At 33.9% G+C, this 24,244-nt stretch overlaps 5 protein-coding genes across 12 annotated transcripts; 3 read left to right on the plus strand and 2 right to left on the minus strand.

Moving 5' to 3' along the window:
* Positions 1-3,700: 3,700 nt before the first annotated feature.
* LOC113855449 (GTPase-activating protein GYP1-like) lies at positions 3,701-9,480 on the plus strand. The gene is made up of 10 exons (XM_027487092.1): positions 3,701-3,967; positions 4,634-4,784; positions 4,891-5,074; positions 5,490-5,560; positions 5,918-6,055; positions 6,157-6,248; positions 6,962-7,233; positions 7,687-7,772; positions 7,940-8,041; positions 8,994-9,480. Exons 1-10 carry the CDS (start codon positions 3,879-3,881, stop codon positions 9,153-9,155), a joined length of 1,347 nt encoding a protein of 448 aa, XP_027342893.1. The 5' UTR covers positions 3,701-3,878; the 3' UTR covers positions 9,156-9,480.
* Positions 9,481-9,812: 332 nt separating this feature from the next.
* Positions 9,813-11,784, minus strand: LOC113855138 (protein THYLAKOID ASSEMBLY 8-like, chloroplastic). Its single transcript, XM_027486638.1, has 3 exons — positions 11,335-11,784; positions 10,881-11,267; positions 9,813-10,251 (listed from the first exon to the last, which is right to left on the minus strand). Exons 1-3 carry the CDS (start codon positions 11,677-11,679, stop codon positions 10,222-10,224), a joined length of 762 nt encoding a protein of 253 aa, XP_027342439.1. The 5' UTR covers positions 11,680-11,784; the 3' UTR covers positions 9,813-10,221.
* Positions 11,785-11,796: 12 nt separating this feature from the next.
* On the plus strand, positions 11,797-12,518 carry LOC113855139. The gene has a single exon (XM_027486639.1). The coding sequence runs from the start codon at positions 11,988-11,990 to the stop codon at positions 12,492-12,494; it is 507 nt and encodes a 168-aa protein (XP_027342440.1). The 5' UTR covers positions 11,797-11,987; the 3' UTR covers positions 12,495-12,518.
* A 213-nt stretch (positions 12,519-12,731) lies between these two features.
* Positions 12,732-13,988, minus strand: LOC113855389 (endochitinase PR4-like). The gene is made up of 2 exons (XM_027487016.1): positions 13,543-13,988; positions 12,732-13,282 (listed from the first exon to the last, which is right to left on the minus strand). Exons 1-2 carry the CDS (start codon positions 13,964-13,966, stop codon positions 12,876-12,878), a joined length of 831 nt encoding a protein of 276 aa, XP_027342817.1. The 5' UTR covers positions 13,967-13,988; the 3' UTR covers positions 12,732-12,875.
* Positions 13,989-16,449: 2,461 nt separating this feature from the next.
* On the plus strand, positions 16,450-24,009 carry LOC113856597 (polyadenylate-binding protein-interacting protein 3-like). 8 transcript variants are annotated; one of them, XM_027488482.1, is made up of 16 exons: positions 16,450-16,711; positions 16,817-16,878; positions 18,269-18,432; positions 18,521-18,682; positions 19,009-19,145; positions 19,355-19,545; positions 19,869-20,046; positions 20,168-20,407; positions 21,241-21,347; positions 21,482-21,548; positions 21,675-21,708; positions 21,937-22,247; positions 22,366-22,506; positions 22,921-23,016; positions 23,101-23,157; positions 23,562-24,009. In XM_027488482.1, the coding sequence occupies exons 3-16, from the start codon at positions 18,297-18,299 to the stop codon at positions 23,589-23,591; spliced, it is 1,887 nt and encodes a 628-aa protein (XP_027344283.1). In that variant the 5' UTR covers positions 16,450-16,711; positions 16,817-16,878; positions 18,269-18,296; the 3' UTR covers positions 23,592-24,009. The 8 variants fall into 8 exon arrangements, with proteins under 8 accessions (XP_027344283.1, XP_027344284.1, XP_027344282.1 ...); XM_027488483.1 differs by having other exon boundaries at positions 16,490-16,711; positions 16,832-16,878; positions 23,562-23,988; XM_027488484.1 differs by having other exon boundaries at positions 16,565-16,711; positions 16,817-16,883; positions 23,562-23,988.
* The last annotated feature ends 235 nt before the right edge of the window (positions 24,010-24,244 follow it).

A 24,244-nucleotide genomic window follows, 5' to 3' on the forward strand; every position in this document is an offset into this window, starting at 1 on the left:
CCTTTTCTTCTGTTAGTTTTGAGATGTCTATCTCCAATTTAGCAATCTGTTTCTAAGATTCTTTATAACACTTCCTGAGTTTATCAGAAAGGTATTGGAGTCTTTCTTCATTCTTGAGGACGGTTTCAGCAATTTGATCTACCTTTTTGTCTACCTTTTTCAAGATCTTGTTTTGAGTTAAAGAGTTTTCAGTTTACCAGTTGAGAACTTCTTCAGCTTGAGAAGGAGCTTTGAGAGTTCCGTCTGATTGTACTTCTGTAGGGATTACTAAAGGTCTAGTGTTGACCTTAGTAATAGGATCTGCCTTTTTGTCTAATGAAGGAAAATCTTTATCATAGTCAGTGATCATCATACAGGGAATAGGTGTTGCAACCTTTTCTAGAGGTGTGCTGAAAGAATTGCATAATCCTGGAGGAGGAGGCCATGTGATCAGATCTGGATCACTAAGGGGTTTGGACAATAGGCCTTCTTTTCTCAGGATTTCCAGGGCTTCATCATAGATGGGCAATGGCTTTCTTTCATTCCTTATTCCTACCCATGGAGTGAATCCAGGGTCTCTTCTCCTAGGCTTTGGAGGAGGTTTGCAAGGTTTCTTTTTCCTTCTTTTCTGATTATCTTCATCATCATCATCTGATTCTTCATTAGATGTATCACCAATATGCATCCAGCAGTCACAGTCAGGATCACACATAGAAGGATCTACATCCCACATAAAGTGTCCATCAAATTTGTCAGAATAGATGGAGGATCCATCAGGCTTAAAGCTGTATACTGGGATTCTATGTTCTTTTCCAACTGGTATCACCATAAGTGACTGGAAACAATTAGTAGAAGAACTGGTTTCATCATCAGGCTTCTTAAAAATGGTTTTAACACCACCATCAACAGATCTTCTGAAAGTGGCTTCAAAAGACTGAATTGGTTTGTTGTCTTTCCTGATCTTTTCATAATCAGTTGTCCATTTAAGTGGAATCAGTTTGAGAAGTTCTTCTCGAGAGATTTGTCTGGGAACTTGGATAATGGATGGAACATCATCTTCACTTCTGTTAGCTATGACAAACAGATTATCATTTACCATTCCTGGCAGAGGAAGGTCATGAGCATAATTTTGTAATCTGTAAATCATCTGGTGATGAAGTGTAGCAGAGATGGCTTCTTCAATTTGCTCTGCTCCAGTGAGCTGGATCTGAACTTTCAGTCTAGCTGGCAGAGTCTTGTCCCTTAGTGAGACATTATAATTTGGAAAGATCGTGAGGACCGCACTTCCAGCATGAAGGGTGGTCAATAGAGTTGCTATGACAGCATGTTCATAGTGAATATAAGTAGAATCAAGGAGAGTGATTCTAGCAGTAACTGGAAGATTTTTCCTTCCATGAAGAGATAGGACTAATCTTATTGCTCCAAAATGAAGGGCAGTGTATCCCTCAACCTTCCAATGGTCTATGAAGGTTTTAGGAATTTCCAGGTTGATGTACCTTTCTTTCTTTGTAGCAGGAATTTCACACTGGTCCATTCTGGTGGATTGGACATATTCCTTTATGAGAGATTGTTTTCTAAGGATCAAAGCATTGACTTTGTTGGTCCAGGATTTATGTCTCCTGAAAACATTGTAAGGGCTTAAAAGAGGAGCTATGGATTCCTGAATCTGAGCATCTTCAGGAACATATGTGTACTCTATCAAATTTTCTATTTTATCAGAAGCAGTTCTGATACAGTCTTTAGGTAGAGAGATGGGAGAGTTTAAGAGAATAGAGGAAGTTTCAGTAGAAGAGGTGTTCAAGGTGTTTGTGGGTGTATTCATGGTGTTATGATAGTCCACTTATTCCAAATTAAAAGCAATGGATATAATTTGCCCTCCTGATAATGATAATCCAACCATGTGGGATAAGATCCAACCAATAGATCCATCAGTAATTTGTTCCTCTATTACTTTTGGAAATTGGGAAATGAACAGTCATGTCATAATCATAGATGAAGGCTCAACACGTATTGATCCACTCATGGACTCTCAAGATCCTTAAGATCCTTCTAACTCAATCAGCCTCTGTTCAAGTGACGATCCCAACATGTCACCAAGTCACGAGCCTATCCTCAAGGACTAAAGAATTTCTGAAAAAGTATCTTTATGTAATAAAGTGTCTTTTATATTTTGTTTTTAGTATGAGTCACATGTACTAAAAGTCTCGATTTTGTAAGTTTGCTAAAAGCTACTTTAGAAAAGGGTTTGGAATCTTATCTAACCTTATCAGATGTAATTATTACGGTTGTTGTCCATCCTCTATATAAGGGGAAGTCCCTTGCCATTTGAAGGCAGACCGAATCAAAATAAAACTTGTGTGTTTATCTATATCATGAGTTGTTTCTAATTTTCTCTCTCTGAAAGCTTTGTTTATAATGACTATCCTCTAGTCCCTCACTAGAAAGAAGTATGCTCTGCACTTGCCATTTTAATGGATCCTGTGCATCAGAAAATTTCTAGGTGAAAGATCATGTTGCTACGGTCCTCTTTATTATAGTTCAGGAAGGATGATTAGCATATGGGTTTGCTCAAAGTATTAGAAAGTGCTGATAGTTTCTTTCTGAGTTATGATATAAGAGGCTTCATATAATCATACCCTTTTAACTGTTGCAATTAAGTCCCTTTGTGAAAATTGTTCCTATCCAACTTAATCTTAAATTTTATTGACCATAGTAGGTTAATCACTGATTATGTGTATTTTAACTTAATTTGTGATTTTTAGATTAAGTGTCAACAAACCGACCATCTTATTGTACTAGAAGATATCAACTAACAAATGTTTAAAAAATAATAAGTATGAAATGTATGAAAAACAGAGAAAGGGTTTTTAAATTTGAGTAGAAAAATATAAGTAATTTTATTTTTTATATAAAAGAATAGATTTTAAAAAATTATAAAACTTAATTTCATTGTATGGATAATTAATACTTTAAGTGAAAGAGAAAATTTTAATTAAAATATTTTTTAGAAAAAATTAACCTATTTTCACATTTGAAGGTCTAAAAATAAACCTAATCACCATTTTTGAAATTGCTAAACTTTATATGTTTGAGGATGTGATGTAAAAGAGATAAAATAAGACAGTGAGAATTCACTTAGCTTTGATTTGTTTTAGGAAATTTGTGTGAAATGAAATAAAAAAGAAGTAGAAAATAAATCACTAGGAGCTAAATAGGATATGGAATATACGAGCATTAAAAAAAAGGGAAAAAGAATGGTCGTCCGCGTTATCTAAGAAAAAAGTCACAGTTTTTTTTTTAATAATTACATAGACATCTTTAATAATTAATTGATTAGTGTTAATTACACATATGCCTTGATTAAATGAAAAGTTACTCTTGTCTCCTTTACACTTTCTTATTTTATTTATTTTAAAGATATTATTGATATAATTTATACATAAAAATAAGATAATTATATATAATTTTTAAAAAATAAGACATTAATGAGTATATATATATATATATATATATATATATATATATATATATATATATATATATATAAAAGGGGAGTCAATATAATATTTTTTTATCATTCGGCTTTGAGTTTTAAATATCAAAATTGTCCTTTATTATTATTATTATTATTGTGCATTGCACACAAGTGATTACGAGACAAAAACAAATGTATAAAAGAAATACACAAAGCAGTAGGATTGAAAAACGAATAATAAAGGATGATCATTAATTAGAACAAAAAAAGAAAAGAAGAATTTTGGAGAGTAATCATCACCCATCATGCTCATGTTGCTTGCACAAATTCAGTCACTCACTAACCAGCTCTGAAAGGAAGAAGTGTCAGTAATAACTACAACACAAGCAAAACAGAACCGGGATTCGATTTGGAGAGATCAACCATGAAGAACGACCCCAACAACAACAACAAAGACACTGCCGTAGGAATCCTAGATTCACGATTCAACCAGACCCTCAGAAATGTTCAAGGGTATCCTCTTTCTCATTTTAAGTTAGTTGCTTCTAATTTTTCCCCATAATTTAAAAATGGAAAGGGCATTTTCTTTCAAGTTCATGATCCCGAGAATTTCGCTGTCCGATTCGCTGATCTTTACCTGTTAATCCGTGGGATTTAGAAAACCCATTAAATTTTTTTATTTTTGTTGCCATTTAGATCACGAATTCTGATGGATGAAATTCTAAGACATGGTTTGATCCATGCTATCAAATTAGACGGGTTCTTTTGTTCTGGATTATTGCTATGAAATGCAGGGACAATGGAAGATGGGAAATGTATAGATTCTCCAAAGAGGTTTTAGTTCTTATTAGTTTTTCTTTTTTTCCAACAAATTTGATTGCAGTTAAAACTGGATGTTATACCAAATGCTTTCTGAGAGTCAGCATTTGAATTGCACAATTTATTTTGATAAAATTTCTTTGCTTAACAGGGCAGTTACTCTTAAAAAAACAAAAAACCTCTAATTGTCTTGCTGAATCTGTGTTTCATGTTTTATTGCTCTTCCTCTTTAATGGGTTGATTAATTAAACAATAGCTTTTTTGCTTTATAGATTTATATATTTGGTTTCAACTACAACGAGAAGTATATGTGAGATGCCTTACACAATTGATGTAAATTTATATTTTTCCTTTGTGAAGGTTACTCAAGGGTCGTAGCATTCCTGGTAAAATATTATTGAGTCAAAGAGTTGACCTACCAGATAGCTCAAACTTGTCATCGCCAACTTACAAAAGGAGCTCCTCATACAGTGAGACTGGCACAAGTGATCCCACATCTGAGAGAGTTGAGGTGATTTGAGTATTCATGTTTCGTAGTTATATAATCTCATCTCACCTGTCTCTATAATGATTGATGGGTAGCACTTCGTCAAGTGAAACCTCTATTCTTATCACAGGAGGAAGTTCACAGTACAAGCAAACCATTTGGTACTCCCAGTGAGAATAAGTTAAAGATATCAACCTCCCATGTGGAGAACCCATCTGAAGAAGTTCGGAAATCTTCCATGAGCGCTAGAGCTACAGATTCTGCTAGAGTTATAAAGTTCACTAAGGTGCTTTCAGGGACAATGGTTATATTAGGTATTTTAACTTCTGTATTTCTGTTTTCTTTTATATCATGCTTTGATTTCTTCCTCATTGCTCTTTTGTGGAATTGTCATATGTAGTTGTGAGCCATGCATACTCATGATGCAATTAATTACCTTTGCCTATTGATATTTTTGTTGGTAAGGTTCAAAAGAAATTGCAAAACAAACTTAGAGCATTGCTTTTGTACATAACCTGATATTTTCTCTCTTCCCATTTTTAACATGATATCTTTCCATGCCCTTGATTGTTGGCCCAGAGTGTTGTCCATTGTCATTCTCATTCATCTAATATTCATGTTTGCCTACTTTGTAATACATTGGTGCATCCATAATATCCATTTAGTTTTCAATTTTCAGCGGTGAACTGATGATGCTCGCCTTATATTTCTTCCTTATATATCCTGTAGAGAAATTGCGTGAATTAGCTTGGAGTGGTGTTCCAGATTATATGCGTCCTACAGTGTGGAGACTTCTCTTGGTAAGCTCTATGATCTTCAGCTATTTCATGATAGCTATCTGTCATAACTTCACAAGCATGATAGCCATCAAGTTTGGAGTCTAGATCATAATTGTTAGTATATGTGAATTTTTGTTTTATTTGGTTATATATAACATAAAGAAAAGAAAAATTGAGGGTGTGCTGTAGAAATTCTCTTTTATAAGGACCTTGATTCTGCTTATATAAAAATTGTTTTGAAATAAGACCATGAAGATTTTTTAAAAGGAAATTAAGAAGTATTACCTGATAGATAATCAATTTTTAAGTAAATAGGTCAACCACATGTTTTCTATGGATTCTTTGCCTCTTGAAAATTTAATGATGAACTGAAAACAGGGATATGCACCACCTAATTCAGATAGAAGGGAGGGAGTTTTGAGAAGGAAGCGCCTTGAGTATCTTGACTATATTTCACAGTATTATGATATTCCTGATACACAACGCTCAGATGATGAGATAAACATGCTACGCCAGGTATTATCAATTGCAAGTTTGCAACATATGCCTAACTTGATTACTATGTTATTGATGAAAATAAGGTTCTTTTTTTACTGTTTGCACATTTTGTTGGTTAGATTGGTGTTGATTGTCCAAGAACTGTGCCTGATGTTTCTTTCTTCCAGCAAGAGCAAGTTCAGAAATCACTGGAGCGTATTCTGTACACATGGTTAGATATTATTGATACCATGTTTTTTGGGCTTGATAATTTTTTAGTCTAGCTTTCTTTGTTGAGGAATTTTTTTTCTGAGATGAAAGATGGCTCTTAGCTTGGTTATGAAAGTTCCACAAGGTTTAAAAGCGGGTCCCTCAATCTTGTCTACAATACCTAGCTTTGGAGTTGTCTCTGTAGTTTAACATATGCTGTGTATCAATTTACTCTTCATAGTTAAGCTCCAATAAACCAGGGGTGCATATGATGGATTAACTTCATTCGAATTTGGACTGATCCTATATTTCGTTCTGTTGTTCTTACGAAATTATCATCATCTTGATGGACACTAAGGAGATTTCCTTCTAGAAATGGTTCAGTGTTAGAAACCAGCAAGATGGTATGAATTGCCTTACGATGCATATTTATTGCACTTTCAGAAGATGCTGAGAATAATTGTTATGGTCTTGGTCTTGTATACTTCTGTTTTGTCTTGGCAGCAGTTTAGAGCAATAACTTGAAAAAAGAAAATTGGAAAAAAGATTATAGAACAAGTGAACAACAATGGACCTTTGTCATCTAACTTTCCCATTTTAAGTGCATCATACAGTTAAAATACTCTGGAGCCCTTTACTTATGGATCATCCTTCTTGTTGACCAAGTTTTGCTTACTAATTGTATGTTATCATTATTACTTATTTTATTTACATGATTTCCTCATCTTCTGCTAGGGCCATTCGACATCCTGCAAGTGGATATGTTCAAGGAATAAATGATCTTGTTACACCATTTTTAGTTGTTTTTCTATCAGAATACTTGGAAGGGAGCATAGATAATTGGTCAATGTCTGATTTATCTTCAGATGAAATCTCTAATGTAGAGGCTGATTGCTATTGGTGCTTGTCAAAGTTGCTTGATGGAATGCAAGACCATTACACATTTGCTCAACCGGGAATTCAAAGGCTGGTTTTTAAGTTGAAGGAATTGGTCAGGAGGATTGACGGTAACCTTTTTCTCAGATCTGTTGTTGTCCTTCAAGTTTCACTATAATTACATGAACTTAAATACTCCACTATTGCATGTGGGTATGGATCTGTATTAATTTTATCAAACATTCTCATTTTTTGCTTGCTACTACCTCTATTTCAAAATATTAGCCATTTAAGTTTTTGGTACAAGGATTATGAATGCTTTGAAATACCTCAGTTACATTTGACTAAATCATCCTCTCAATCTCCATTAATACTCTCTTGTTTCTCTTTGTGGAGGAGATATTGAGAGATAAGGATATAATTGAATAAAATAAAATAAAATAAATGACTTATTGGTTTTTTAAAGTGACAAATGTAATGAAACAAAATTTCTTGCAAACAACTTATATTTTGAAATGTGGGGAGTATACTATTATCCTTATATCTCCATATTGAATCTGTACTGAAATTCGGAGTTGCACCAGATCCTGTTTCAAACCATATGGAGCAGCAAGGACTGGAATTTCTTCAATTTGCTTTCCGCTGGTTCAACTGTCTTCTAATCCGTGAGGTTTGCTCTGATTTTTCTTCTTCTTATAAGTGCTGTAGTTTTCTCAAGAATTTGATATATTATACAGTCTCAAGGACTAGTAGATTTGGTTAGAGGGAATTGTGGAGAACAACAAATTTGGCATAATTTTATGCTTTTGTTAACTGATATCTGATTTATGTAATTAGATACCCTTCAACCTCGTCACACGTCTTTGGGACACATATCTAGCTGAAGGAGATGCCTTACCAGACTTCCTTGTGTATATATTTGCCAGTTTTCTTCTAACGGTGAGCCAACTTACTTTTTGGCATTATAATTTATTTGAATTAAATTTCATCCTGTAGCCAAAATAAGAAGGAATAGTATTTGCTGGCCTGTTTGGTCAATGCATCTTTTTCCCCCTCTGGTACATTTCAGTAGGTACTGGTAATTATTTGCAATTCTTTTGCCAGAAAACAGCCTTGTCTTTTGCACCACTTCATGCTTCCTTTTTCAGAGAAAAGATATTCTGTAAAATTATGCATTCTAACAATCACAATAAACACAGTTGTGATTTATTATGTTATCTGCAGTTATACTGAATTTTTATGCTTTACTAGCAACCTGGAGCCACAATTTGACATGCTATTGCTAGCTCTGAAGTACTGTATAATCTTGCATAATTTTGTGACAGTTGATTAATGACTATGGTGGATGTCTTATAAAATTAAGATACTTATTTAGAAGCTCTATGTTGGATTCTTCTTTCTCATTTAGGCGGGTTGTATCCAGTGGTAAAATCCTATTCTCCATTCATTATCTTATCAATTCAGTGGTTCCATTTTGGATGCCAAGTTGCAAAAACTTCTAGTAAGTTGCTGTGCAGCATCTTACCTTTTTCTTATTCCTTTTTATGCATTTCTTGTTGTCACTCCTCGGGTCTAGTAGGGGATGCTATTCAATCTGCATTATGTTTACTTTGTAAAGAATGCAAAGTTCAAGCATCCTAGCTAAACCTAAATCTATTCCCAGATTTCTATTGTCACTTCAAAGCACACAATTTAGTTATGCCTTTCCTCATCTCCACTGTATTAAGTATGGTTTATGGTTTATTCAGTTTGTTTACATATTCATTTTTGGTTCCCTTCTATGTTTCCGGTGTTAGTTTCTTTAGATTATTTACATATTACTTATCTTAGCAATGATATCAATTATATTAGAGAATGAATATTCTCTAAATCTATATCATTGTTTTCTCAGTGGTCAGACAAACTCCAGAAGCTTGATTTCCAAGAGTTGGTAATGTTCCTCCAACACCTTCCAACTCAGAACTGGACTCACCAGGAGCTTGAGATGGTACTTTCTCGTGCATTTATGTGGCACAGCATGTTCAACAACTCTCCGAGCCATTTAGCTACCTGAGCAGGCAATTGTGACTTTCTGTATTTAGTTATTCTATTTTATGGTTTTTCCCCCAGTTTCCATCAAACTTTTTTCCCCTTCAGAGTGTGGTGCTTTTTATAGATGAACCGATTCTTTTCACCAATTTTACATGTATTTTGCCGTGTAATTTCTTGTAAAGGAGAGATAAAAATAAGCAGCAGGAGATAGAGAGATAGATAGAAAAATAGGGAAAGAGAGGCTACTTTTGTTGTATTATTTTTTATATATATAATCCAGTAATGTCAGCACCAAGTGTTAGCTACTTTCCATTTCTTTAGCACACCATTTCACGTTGAATTCACAGGTGTTCACATTCAACTATAATAATGATGTGGACCATTGGAATGGTTATTTATCAAATTAGAGAAGGAAAACCAGAAATCCGATTCCAATAAAATGAAAAGGGCAAAAGTTTCTTATAAGGTTTGATAGGATAAAACTGGAATATTAGGCGTGAATTAAAATGATTAGCAGTTGTTGGACAGATTTATTGATGATTCTTCTGCTTAGTGAACTTCAAGCTGCATGTAGGAATGTGGCGATGTGATGTGAGATGTGCAAAATTTGATGAGCTAACGCAGCAAGTATTTTCATTTCAATAGCGTTGTTAATTGGTCATATTTTTTACTTTGATTTTGCTAATATTAAGAATAATAATGTTTTGTAACATTACAAGAAGCCAACACAAGAGGCACTACTATACTTTTCTACCATATTCAAATCAATATCAGGTATATCGTGGCACAAGCAGAAGCACCACATGTAAGTTATAATTGCTGATTGAAAAATTTTGGGAAAACAAAACTTGGCGTCTGAAATCTGAATTCATATCAGCTACAAACCTACCACGTATTTCAACATGCTAAGAGCAGATAATAAACATTTCAAAACTTTGATTACAGGATAATAGTGAATTTTGCTTCAGCAATCGTTCCTTAATTATTAAATCAGAGTACAAATGATATTATCAACATTGCAGCTACAAACCCACCCCACCAACACAATCTATCACTCTAAAAAGACCATCATCCGATGTTGGAAAATTTCATACAAGATCCGCATGTCTCTTTTTGACCTGAAAACATAAAGGTAAATTTGTAAAATTGCTACAACAACAAAAATACAGAATAAAACACATTCATGCAAGATGGGGAATGAACTAGGTAGCGCACACTCTGTACAAAAAGACAAAATTTCATCTTAGAAATAGCACCTAAAAATTGCTTGGAGGGCACGGTTGAATGCAATGACCTGATTGTTACTCTGCTTTCACGGATTGAAAATAAAAATTTGTTTATTTTTAAGTTACAAAATCAATTCTTGCACTTTTTAATAAAAATGTGCCATTTAAATCAATTTACAAACGTGTCTCATTCGAATTTAACAACTCAAAATCAATTTCATCAAAATTAATTTTACTCAACTTTAAATTAAACAAATACTAAAAGTGTGTTTAAAAAACATTAGAAAATCAACAAACATGATTGAACGCAAAAACTAGAAACTACAAACCAAAAACTCTAAAAGTGACTGGCATCAAGCACAAGTTAAAGTGAATGTTTGGAAACTTGATAAAATCACGTTGAAAGTTGAAACGTGGTTTCAACGTTTGAGTGAAATTTACGAAATTAAAAACGCTAAGAATGGTATAGGGATTGGTGGAAGCACGTTGTAATCGATAAGCAAACAGGACATAAATCTTACATGTTTCTGTTGGATTTGTCGAACGAATTTATGAGGCAAGTGGACATAATGAACACACTCTTGTTTGAGAGATTCGGCGAGGTCTTGTTGGCCAATCTTCTCTAGACTCCTAATCAATATAGTGAAGGTCAATTCATCGGGGGAACAACCCCATTCCTTCATGGATCCGTAAATGTTCATTGCCTTATCCGCCATTCCAACTTGCAAATAGGCCCCAATCACCTCACTGCATATCCTCGTGTCCGGTTTCAATCCCTTCGCCACCGCTTCACTAAACAACTCTTCTGCCATCTCCGTCTTCTTGTTTCTCCCCAGCAGCTGTATCATGTCCGCGTACACCCGCAGCAGCGAATCATATCCTAGCTCCTCGCGAATGAAGTTGAAAACCTAATTCAATTCATCATTATCATTAAATTGAAATTGAAATTGCAATTAAAACGAAACTAACAGTTACCGTAAGGGATAATTGGAGTTGGTTTTGTCGTTGCAACTCGTCCAATAGGATCAATACGTCTGGCTTCAAGAGCCTTGAGAGTCTTGTGTTGAGCACTTGTTGAAGCTTTTGGGGGGATTTCGCAAGTTTCAAAGCGTGAATTACTTCAATGCTCTCTTTCGAGATTACTCTTGAACGACGACGCGTTTTGTGGCTTGAACGGAGTCCGCATATTGTCACTTCTTTTCTCTTCTTATCAAAACGGACAATGTTTGAGGTTAACGAAGGGATTTCAGGTTTCACGGAGTGCCGGTGGAAACTCCGTGCACCACCCAACCATTGAATTTGAGGCACTCCTACTATCATATCCAATTTCTGTTCATTGTCAACTAAGATCCTCTGTTTCTTGCCCTATAAATGTTGTCTCAACAATTTTTCATCTCTCTGATAAATAAAATATAGTTTTTTTTTCTATTTGTTTACTTGTCTCTTATATATATATATATACACACACATATATATATATATGTATATATATATATATATATGTATAACTTAAAATAATTTTTATTTTATTTAGTCTCTTAAAATTCCTTTTTCATTTTGATCTTCTTCTTTTGGGTACGAGTATGACGGGTTGATTGGATTGGATAGAGAATAGAGAGGAGAGAAAGATGGGGTTATCGGCGTCGAAGAGAGTGAAGAACAGTCTAGCAAACTCGGATGAGTTCGACTCAGCATGCGACTCGGCCTTCGCTCACTGCCTCTCTCTCACACAGCACGCCTTCGAAGGAGTGTTACCTTACCAACTCAAAACTGCTTCCGATTACATCCACGCCAACACCTCACACCCTCTCATCCACAAGTGGCTACCCACTCCCCCCGATCGCTCCCAAGTCGACTCCGCGTTGCGCCACGTGTCTTCACCCAATCACGATCCCGATCCCGATCCCGATCACATCCTTCGACCCCTCCTCTTTAAGAATTGGGCTCATCAGCTATACACCGACGCTGTCTTGTCCGCCGCCGGCAAAGCGCTCATGCTGCGTGTTCCCGTCGGTGTCGCTGGGATTCTCGGAATCGGTGCCGTCACTCGCCCCGCCCCTCAATTGGTTGGGACCTTCGTCGGAGCCTATTCCCTTGGTGTTGCGCTCTCTATTTTTCTTGGTTTATTCGCGTAAATTTTATGTTTCTCATTATGTAATTTTCTCTTTTTTTGGTATACTCCTTGTTAAATTATATCACAGTAATAGTTGGTGTGTTTAATATTTTCATCCTTTATTATTATTAAAAGTTTGTTATTTTTAATCATTTTAAAAAAAATTCTAGTGCTTGATTGTTTTTACGATGACTATTCAGAGCATTGGGAAAATGGAATTTTCAGCCAAAATTAAACTGAATTGGGAAATATTCCATAAGAGTAATGACAATAATTAAATTAAGCGAAAGTGGTATTATTAGAAGTGATGGAAAAAATAACACATGTACGATGATATCATCACTTATTCATACTATACTACACATATATAATGATAAAATATGTGTGGTGTGTGGTTAGAACATTAGCAAGTAAGATTGTCACCAGTAGCAACACCCAATTGTCTACAGTAATCAGTGTAATAATTAACTCGAGCCTGAACTGTGGTGGGATTGGCACCATCACATTCGAGTTGACCATTGATCGCTCTAATGGTTGCGCCAAAGCCTTGGTTGATGACAGGGCGCACGTGTTGCATCCAATACCATAATGCTGTCTTGAAGGAGACCACAGGATCATTGGCCACTGTTTCAGGAGAATTCAATCCATCGAAATCGTTGCTCTGTCCTGCAGGTCCATAGTTGAAGTTCCAAGATAATTGGATCGGACCCCGCCCATAGTAGCCTTTGTTAGGAGCACAAGGATACTGTGTATTCTTTTCTTCGCAATAGTCCTTCGATGCTCCATCTATCTCTTCAATGTAACAAAAATCTGCATCCCATTTCAAGATTTGGTGTTAGAAACGTGCCAAGGAGATAATAAACATGATTATGGAGGTGTTTGCTTTTTTAATTTTCTTGTTTTTTGTTTTAAATACAAAACTGTCTACTTTACTTTCATTTTGTTGTTTGTTTTAAAAGATTTGCATGAAAAAAAAAAAAGTGTTTTTTGTACAAATAATCAAAACATGATTATATTTATGACTTAGTGGGAGTTTATATATGAAGAAAGGTTCAAGTGCTAATTCTTACGTCCAGTTTCATGTGTGAAATGGGCAAAAGCAGCTGCAATCTCGCGTTTGGAGTCATCGACAGAACCAATCCTCCCAAACTGATTGTAAGAATTGAGAGCGTTGAGGAAAGCATCTCTTGAGTAGAAGTTCTTCCCTGCACAACCTGAGTCAGCCTGATCAATTATGCCATTGAAGAATGTTGGTGTGACAATGTCAGCAACATTAACATCGTTGCTAGGGGAACTTGGTGGGTTTTGGCTCCCATAACAAGGACCCTGTTGGCACCCTGTGCCACAGTAGTCATCACCGCTACCACAATACCCATATTGGCTGCAACATAACCCTGCCTCACACCCACAATTTTGAGCACTCACGTTTTTGGGCACCTTTGCTATCATAACAAAGGCCACCGCTAGAAAAATGCTTAGCAATTTGTTTCCCATTTTCTGTTCCTCTGTTTGGTTGATGAGCAAGGTTGAGAGCTAGGGAACGTGTATTTATATTATTATATTGCTAATTACTACCTATGTGCTAAGTGTGTGAAGAAATATGTCTATAGCTCTTTGGTTGAAATTTAAGTTTGAATTTTTCCCATTCTAGAAAGCAAGTGGGTTGATTTGTACGGTGGACTTTGATTAGTCAATTTGTAGTACAATCGGTATGTGAATGAAATACAAAATGGTCAATGGAAGTCCCTAAGAAATTGCGTTGTTGAATTGCGGTGGCTGTGTCCATAACGTGTTATTTTGTCATCTATGCAAAACAAGTCAGTGTTTATAACAACTTGACAAATACATTTTGAAGTTGTAGTTCTTTTACATTCATTTTTCTTTTTTGGGTTTATTTATTTACTGAATGTGTTTAACTTAATGAAACCAGTTACTGAACTCATAAAGTTTTGACTGGTTTCATATGCATTGTGTTGCTATTGTTGACTTTAATTTCTCGCGTATGGTAAATATATTCTAATTTATAATAAAAGATATGATTTAAAAAGAAGGTGTTTAAAATTATATAGTATGTATACTTAAGTAAATAAATAAATAATATGAGTAACTTAAGTTAAGAGAAACAAAACATATTTTTAAAAAAATGAAAATATAAGTAGATGATATTTAAAATGAAGAAAAGGATTTTAAAAGTTTAAAAAATCAAGTTGAAAAAATTCGTGTAATAAAATAGTTTTTAAAATAAATCAATAGCTTTGAAAAAAAAGTGTTAATAATGCTGAAACTACATAACATAAAGAGAAAAAAGCACGATAAATTTTTTTTTGTATTAATAAAAAAAATGAGCGCTCAGTATTATAATATAAAAATGATAATTTAGATCTTATCGTTGAAAAGGCAACTTGGTTTAGCAAAGGTTGGCTTTCTAACGAGTTATATTATTCATTTACTATTCAAATGAAAAAGTAAAGCTTCTGACTTTTAATTTTCAAAGGAATATTATAAATTTAATATTTTTAAATATTTTAAATTTTATATTACATAATATTATCGATCAAAGACAAGTATGAATAGGAATTTTCATAAACTAATATATATATATTATAATAAAATATCATTAAGAAAATATATTATGCGTACAGCTATATTCTATTGAAATTTTTAAATAGTGTAAATATAAAAACAATAGTATATAAAAAATATGAAAAAATAAAATAATTAACATCGGATTGGGTTATCAATTTTAGAAAATGCGTGATTTAGTACAGCTATATTTTAATTGCTCTTCTCAATGTAATAGTTTTCATACCAAGTTTCCATTTACCTGTCAAATTGGCATGGATTTTTTTTATTATTGTCTGCAATCTAATGGTTTATGGTGGTTTATTTTGTTTAATTTAATACTGCTCCTTATTATTAGTTTTTTATGTATTGAATTTAATATAAATTGTATTAAATAGCTAATCAACCGTCAAAAAATAAAATAAAAGTTGATTCTGCACCAAGTTTTTAAAAATATTCTTTTATTTGTTTTAAATTGATCTTTTAATCTTATTTTTAAGATCAGATAAACCCAGACTAAATCTTTTAATAATAAAGTGTATTTTTGGTTGTTAACCTCGAAGTAAAACTAAATACTCATTTCTTACCGTCATTGTTCCTAAAGCCTTTGAATTATTTTTATGAGCTAAAAGATAAAAAGAAACCTATTATTGGTCAAAATAAATAATTTCAAGATCCCATAATTAACTACGTTCATATTTTTAATTGACATAGAAAACAAACTAGTCATTCTTTAATTGACGAGAAATCTGGAAAATAAATAGACTGAAAAATAAATAGGTAAAATTACATTAATTAAAAAAAATTAAATTATTTTTAATCATTTTAAAACGAAACACATTTAACATTATATTTAATTTAATCCAACTCGAGTTATAATTTGACCTTTGTTTAGGTAGAAAGAAAATAAAGTTAAAAATTTAAAATTGAAATTAAATGAATAAATGACTTATTATTTTAAAATATACCTTTTATCTTTTTTTATTTCTCCAATTAAATTTAAAATTAATATTATTTTTCTTATTTGTTTTCTCTCTCAACGAATCAACTAAATATGTAACGCATACAAGAGTTTAAAAATGTATTTATTATCAATCTCATTTAAATATTTTTATCTAAAATAAGTTATTCATCCGGATGATAAAATCAATAGTACTAGCATTTTAAATAAAATTTTAAAATATATTAATTTTAAGTAGTAAAATTAAATTTAAACATAAAAAATATTATAATGATAAAAATATAATAATATTTTATATTATTAATTATCTGAATTTTAATTTAAAAATTAAAATTAACATTTATAAACAAAAATTACTAAATAAAAATGATTGCAAGAGTAACAATAATCAACTTGCTGATTTAAAAAGCAAAATAATAACAATAAAAAGAAGGCACAGGGTAGAGGCGAGGACACTGATCACTTATTAATTGGTTTTTGGGTGTTTATGAAGCACAGCGCTTTCTCGCTTCTCGGTTTCGGACCTTCCTTCAAACTCTCATAAACCACTCTCTCTCTCTCTCTCGATCAGACCGAGACAACCCTCCCTCTCTCTCTCTCTCTCTCTCTCTCTCACTCTCCGGTCACTCCACGCAGCTCCTCAATCACCACAATCCTTCTTCACCACCTCTACTGGATTCCGCAAATTGCCTTCTCATCAACCTAACCTCTTTCAGGTACGCTATTCCCTTTTCCAGTTAACTCATTTTCGTTTGGCTTCTCTTTCCAATTCCTCTCCGTTAGCTTCTTATTTTCGTGCATCTGTTTTGATCCTGTTATAGCTCCTCGCTAATTAGGGTTTTCACCTCAGAAGGAGCTGTACACTCCCTAAGACCACCTCCAAGTAAGGTTTATATCTGTTTCAGGCGCTGTAATGTAAATAAGATTTACTGTTGTATATACGCCACGCGATTCTCCATTTCTAACTTCTTATCGCTCTGTCCTCACACCTTGGCTTCCATATGGTCAAGCATGCAATCAAAGGGCTTCAGTTTCTGGATTTTATCTTTCTTCTAGGGTTTCAAATTCAGAATGTTACAATAAATGTTATAGCAGTGAGAGCTTCCACTGGGATGGCAATGTAGGGAGTGGATGCCTAATGTGTATGGGCTCGCCATCTGCTTGTCCTCCTAGATTCTCTGCCAATGTGTGATAATTTTCCCCAGACAGTGGTTTATTTGTTTTTCGTTTCTTGTAATTCATCTGCACAAACTTTGTTTTTGAATGAACCTTTTATTGTTTATGAAGAGAAAAAATAATATTACTCTACCACTAGGTTAGAGAAATTGGATTCTGCTTAGAGGTGGTACATGATTCTGTTTAGGAGTCGTTGGAATGAGACTATGAGAGAGGTCCGGCAATTGTAGGACTTCGGAGCTGTGGTTGGAAGTAAAGGTTGGGGGTGGGTGGCGGGGATTAAGGGGTAGCTGGATAATTTTCCCCCCACCTCTCGAGTTTCTCATTGAACCAGATTTGTTTGTTGTTAACTGAGTAATTTGTTTCTTTTAACGCGTATAGCGTAAGCTCTTTGAATACCATTTGGGCAGTTACAGTCAATCATGTGAGATGGTATACTTTTTCCCCTCAGCCTCGAGTTTCTCATTAAGCCAGACTTGTTTGTTGTTCTTTACTTTTTACTTTTTATGCTATACAAAATTGTTCTGGACAGTTTGTATGTTTTCTTTTTTTGATTACGTGTAACGTAAGCCCCTCTGAAAACCATTTGGAGATGGCAGTTATAGTCACATGTATTGGTGGGCATACTTTTCACCCTCGACCTCAAGTTTTCCATTGAGTTAGATTGTTTGTCGTTTATATTTTAATCTTGTTACTTTGTGAATATATCTTGAGCTATTTTCACCTTTCATGTATGAATGGGTTTTCTTCTTATTTTGGAAGGAGCTTGCTTATACACAGTTATGGTTTATTGTAATTAGTAGTTAAGAGAAGTCCCATATTTAGGTTAAATATTTCTCAATTTAATAAAATATTTTAAAGGATGTGGTGGTGATAATAGCAATAGCAAGAATTTAATTCCCACTTTTTAACTAGATATATTTATATTTTAATTATTAACCATTTATATTCATAGCTTCATTATTGCTGATATTTAGTTGTATATATCTTTACTAATATGCACTTTGGGGATTATTGTCTTATAAATCTATATTTATTCTTTCTTTTGCCATCTTTCATAGAATGTACCCTTGTAATTAAATTTCCAAGTATTCTAGATTAGAGGGGCAGGGGCAGTAAGTGAGGATGAATTTGCAACAACCTGGGCAGCCAAAATCCTCTAATGGATATGGCCGCCGAAAATCTGAAAGAGAAGGGGCAACTAAGTCAGAGAATAAGATCCTGTCTGGAAAATTAAATGCCAGCAGATTGACAAGTACAGGTAAACTTCATAGCTGAATAATTTATTATTGTATTTACTGCTGTATTCACAATGTTGATCAGTTGATGTTTGCTTTTTGTTGTCACAGGTGCAGTGACTGGCAGTAAATGTGGTAGTTATGAGAGTCCTTCACATGATCGACTAGTATATGTAACAACATGTCTCATTGGGCACCAGGTGAAAGTCCAGGTGAAAAACGGATCTATATACTCTGGAATATTTCATGCAACAAATGCGGACAAAGATTTTGGTATGTTCTGGCATGTTCTTTTTATTGATTTTGGTGATATTGAATACTGTTTCGTTGTATTATTGCACAGCTAACTAAAGCAGAAGCAGAATGGAGAAGTCTTTCATTTAGGATAATTTGTCTTTTAGGAATATTTTGTTATTTCCTATTTCTGGCAAATTTTGGTATTTACCTTACTCTAATAAGAGTTCTTGTTTAATTGGGATTTGACTAAGGTTGTTCTAGATTACTATCTGAATTGACTACTGCTTTCATAATTAGTTTTATAGGTCGGACCATCAGAGTATTTGACTTTGTTTTCTTCTTATGCTGTCTTATTATTTTAGGAATCATTTTGAAAATGGCTCACTTAACAAAGGATGGTTCTTTACGAGGGCAAAAATCTGGTGCTGAATTTGTAAGCAAGCCCCCTTCAAAGATTTTAATTATTCCTGCCAAAGAACTTGTACAAGTTATAGCACAGGTTTGCTACTTTTCTAGTATTTGCAATGTACTTTGGAAATTGTGGTAGTTACTTTAGATAAATATCTGCAATCTTAGGAGTTTCTATTAGGGTGCTGTATAGCCAGTGTTGGTTTTGGAAAAATTTTTACTCTAGGATTAGGGGCTGTAGCTTTTAACACATTTCCAACTAGTTTCCTGATAATATTATTGGTATGTCAATCATGGCAGGATGTTGCTATTACAAGGGACGGCTTACCCGATGATTCTCACAATGATATGCATCAGGAAATCATGGTTGATTCGTTGATATCTCAATCTCGTCACGTTGAGCAAGGGAGAGAATTAAAACCTTGGGTACCAGATGAAGATGATCCACAATACCCTGAACTGGAAAACATATTTGACGTCCCTTGGAATAGGTTGTAAACTATTTCTTTTCTTGTTACTTTGTCTCCCACATGCACTCTTAATTGCCTTTATTCTCTTTATTTGGAAGGTCAAGAAATTATAGTTTGCAAGAGTCCAGCTGTAAGTGGTTGATTTCCGATGATATCTTTCTCCAATTATTTTATCAATGATATTTTTCCTCCAATGCATGTTATGATTAACACTTTATATGGAATCACTACAATTCTATCATTATTTTATATACAGGTTTTTCCATCTTTTTTCTAATTTCATTTTTATTCAATGAATGTCTATTTTGGTTTTCATTGGCAATTTATTTTTTGTATTTTTTAAGGGGATGGAATCAGTTTGAAACAAATGAGGCATTGTTTGGTGTAAAAAGCACGTTCAATGAGGAACTCTATACAACAAAGCTTGAAAAGGGGCCTCAGACAAGAGAATTGGAAAAGCAAGCTTTAAGAATAGCTAGAGAAATTGAGGGTGAGGAAACCCAAGATCTTCATCTTGCAGAGGTTGGTGTGGCTTTGATACTTTTCTTTTCTTGTTTTTCTTTGCTGCTTGTGAGTTTCTTCTGTTTTTGGTTTAATGTGTTGTGTATTTGAATACCTCAAACGACATGATTTTTCTCAACAGGAACGAGGCCTTCACTCATATGACGATTTTGATATTGATGAAGAAACTAGATTCTCTTCAGTCTGTAGGGGTAAGCATGTTGATGACAGTGGATATGATGAAAATGAGGACATAGTGTTTGATTCACACAATTCTGAAACTTTTGGTGGTACATTTGGTTCGGTCACTAAGAGGCCTGGTGAAATAAGTGGTGGAAAAGGAAATGACGGAACTCAAACATCGGCTAATTCCTCCTCCATGGTATCTTCTTAATCCATTGTTTAATTATCATAATTCATAAGTGTGGCATTTAGTAATTCTTTGTCATTTGTCACATTTGGAGGATGCTGGCTTGTCTTTTTTTCTTGTTGAATAGAAAATACTACCATATTGCATGTATGCATACCTCGATTTTGACGAATAATTTCTTTTAGATATTGTGGAAAAGCATTGGTTATGTAAAGAATGATCTGTTGTCTCCTACTCTGCTTCTGTATTGTGGTTCTGTATATTAAGGGTATGTTTGATTACTGTTTTGAAAACAATTTTCTGTTTTTAAAAATAAATTTTAATACAAATTTGAACTGTAATTTATTTTTAAAAACAGAAAACTGTTTTCAAAACAGTAATCAAACATACTCTAAATTATTAGTTCAGACTCAGTGTTGTTGGTCCCAATGGGACAAAATATAAATTAATTTAGTGAGAGAAATCATGTAAAGTTTTCTGATTATTGACTGTAAAATGTACTAGATTAAAAAAATTTCCTTTAGAGGATCTTAGCCAAAATTCAGTCGTAAGACCATTATTTTTTGAGTTGGGATGCATTCATATTAAATTCTGTTTTAACGTGTTCTGAAAATTCTGAGTCTTATTATGCTTTTGAAATTGGTACAGCTTTAACATCCAATGATACTAAGAACTATAGATTGCCTGTCCAGGAAAAATGTTGATATCATAATATACTTTTTTGAACTTTTTACCTTTTTTTTTCCTCTCTCTCTCTCCTCTTACCAAGTAATTATTTTACTTTCTAAATTCACTGTAATATTTACTGTTAATTATGTGTTCCGGATCACCCACAATCGTCTCAGTCAAGTACTGGTGTGGATTTAAGCCGCTCTGGTTCTTATGATCATGCAAAGCAGTTAGCATCCGAACTCCCTGCCAAAAGCTACTCCTCATCTGATGGGGAAAGCAGGTGTTGCTCTTCTCTTCTGTATATAATTAGTTGTTTCCACTAATGATTTATATTGTTTCCAAAATGTCATTGCCGAAGTGAAAAGCATAAATATCATCATCATTTTGAATTTTCATATCCAACAAACCTTACAGGATTCAAGAGAACTCAATTAGTAATCAACATGGAGCCAATGGTAGTACCGAAGAAGAAAATCTGATTGTGAGTTGAACTGTTGAAGTTTCAGCATTACTACTTAAACTTGTGTCTACATAAATATCTCACAAGATTGCTATTAGTTCTAACACTCCCAAATCTAATTCCTATTTTCTTCTTTAATTGATGCAGCAAGCTGAGGATGTTCAACTGTCAAAACCTGAGGGTTTGTGAAACATTTTTCTTAACTTCCTTGTATTGAACAGATCTAAAGTGTTATACCTGAAATGATGCAGATCAAAATAAACCGTTCTCATGTAAATTGTTCTGTTTATTTTAAAGGAAGTGCAGAAGCTTTCTGTTAGTATTCTGTAGTACTTCCAAATGGCAACTTAATTTTAATGGTTGCTTCTTTCATCATATATTTATTCCTTTTAAGTAAATTTTGGTGCAGATTCACAGGCACCACTCTACTTGAAGAAGGATGTCTCTGATAAAGGGGTATTATCTCCTAATGCCAGCTCCTATGCCCCTTCATCTGACACATCATCAAAAATTAATGAGAAGACTGGATCACATGGAGATTTGACTGAGATTTCAGCATGTGGCAAAGATAATGGGGAAACAAAATCTGTAAATTCACGTGGAACACCATCTGGGTCAGAATCAGTTGGAGGTGTGACAGCTTCTGGTCCTGGTTTATCTCCAAGTTCATCAGTTGGTTCATTGTCTTCTGAAAAATCAACTCTTAATCCCAATGCAAAGGTGTGAAAGTTCGAGATTGACTTTTTGAAAAAGGAATTTTTTCACTAGCTGGTTCTGTCTCCTATATTAGCAATATGTCTGAGTTTCCCCTGTATTATTTTCCCTTTCACGTTATAAGGAATTCAAGCTCAACCCTAATGCAAAGAGTTTTATTCCATCACCTGCTCGGCCTCCCACTCCAGTGTCTGATAGTTCCTTCTATATTCCAGCTAATGTAACTACTGTACCAAATATGCCAGGCATGCCCATGGGTATTGGAGTAAGTTATTCAGTTACTTCCATGTGGCTTACTGCAAAATTTGATTTGCATCATTTAATTAATGCATTATTATTTGGTGTCAAATTGACCTGGTCATTTTGCAAACACTACCATCAGAACATATTCATGTTGTGTGTTGTGCAGGTTATGTTATGATGACTACCTGTTTGCTTATACAATCTTATGGTGTTTAAAATGTGTTTTAGATTTCTAATAGCTAATCAATTTATATGAAGATAAATGTTCCATTTTGCTGTTTGGGGGCTTTAATTTTGATATTCTGGGGATGTTCTTCATAGAGCTATGATTAAATAGTTTGTAAAGGAGGCTATGAACAATTATTGTTCAGCTTAATAATCTCCTTTTTGCCTTGGTTCTGTTAACAAACTTGAATATTTTGTATATGGCTTGCAGATTGGACCAACTTTTACTGGGCCACAGCCTATCATGTATAATCCTCAAGTAGCACAAATGCCATCTCAAGCATATTTTCATCCGAATGTGCCACAGGTATAATATCACTTTGCAGTATCTCACTAGCGACTGTTACGTGAGTATTGGTGCTTAGGGTAATTGCTTAATATCTAATTGCAGTATGGACAGCTTCTTGGTCATCCTAGGCAAGCTTTATACATGCCCGGTTATCTGTCTGTAAGAACTCTCATATTTCTATTCTTCCTTTTTAATGGGTATTTAGTTGAAATTGCTTATATTATATATTACCATTTATCTTTATTCTTGATCCCTTATTATTTGATATTTTTAGAAAACATATGCGTAATCTTTAATTTTATATATCTCATCTCTCCTGTCTTAAGCATTTTGGGAAGAATGATAAAATCAACTATCTTCGCAATAACTTAGTACATGCTTAACGCTCCACCTTGATGTAACATGCATGATGGACAATTTTCCTTGTCAATATGGAGGAACATGACATTTCTTCACTTTTAGGAATCTCAACTGAATTTGAACAATCTTATAGCTGTAATTCAATATATTTTGGGGAGCTGTACTTATTAATGTTCCGTGAACCCCATCTCGGTATTTTACAGGAAATGCCGTATAAGGGACGGGATTATTAACAACTTGGCTGTTTGCATTCTTGTTGGCAAGTCAAATCCTTGCTTGAAAAGAATAATCAACGTGGATGTCCTGAAAAGTTTTAAATGACGATATCTGCAGCTGATGGGAAATTTTCAAAAAGTTTATATATATTACAGGCAAGTTGGCTAATTCTGGGATATAATTTTATGACCTTGTGTTAACCCACAAATCTTTTGGGGTTTCTTAGGCTTTTATCGTGTAATAGCTTAACACACATATTGATCTTCTCCTCTCCCTCTTTCTCTTTAATACCATGCAAATTTTACTTTTTATTACTGCCCGTTCATCTGACACTCGGATATACTTGCAGCAGTTTGGTTGCTACCATATTAGTTTACATACTGCTAAAACTTTTATATACTTTTATCGTTTGACTATTTAAGACATGGCTTACTGTAGATTTGTGGCATTTCTACAAGTTAATCAATTCAAAGAATTATTGTCAAAGGTGTACTAATTACAAACTTTATTGGGACTTTTTAGTCCTAGTGAAAAGGGAGAAAGTGAGTCTTCTCAAGTTATTAAATAATTCAGAATTTAATTTTACGGCCCTTTTTCTTAACAAATTCTGATTCTCGCGGTTGGTTGTTGAACTGAAAAATAAAGGTTAAAAAGGTCGTGATGTGGTATT

This window comes from Abrus precatorius, unplaced genomic scaffold, assembly GCF_003935025.1.
Source record: "Abrus precatorius isolate BTA unplaced genomic scaffold, Abrus_2018 Scaffold11, whole genome shotgun sequence".
In the NCBI taxonomy this organism is placed as follows: Eukaryota; Viridiplantae; Streptophyta; class Magnoliopsida; order Fabales; family Fabaceae; genus Abrus; species Abrus precatorius.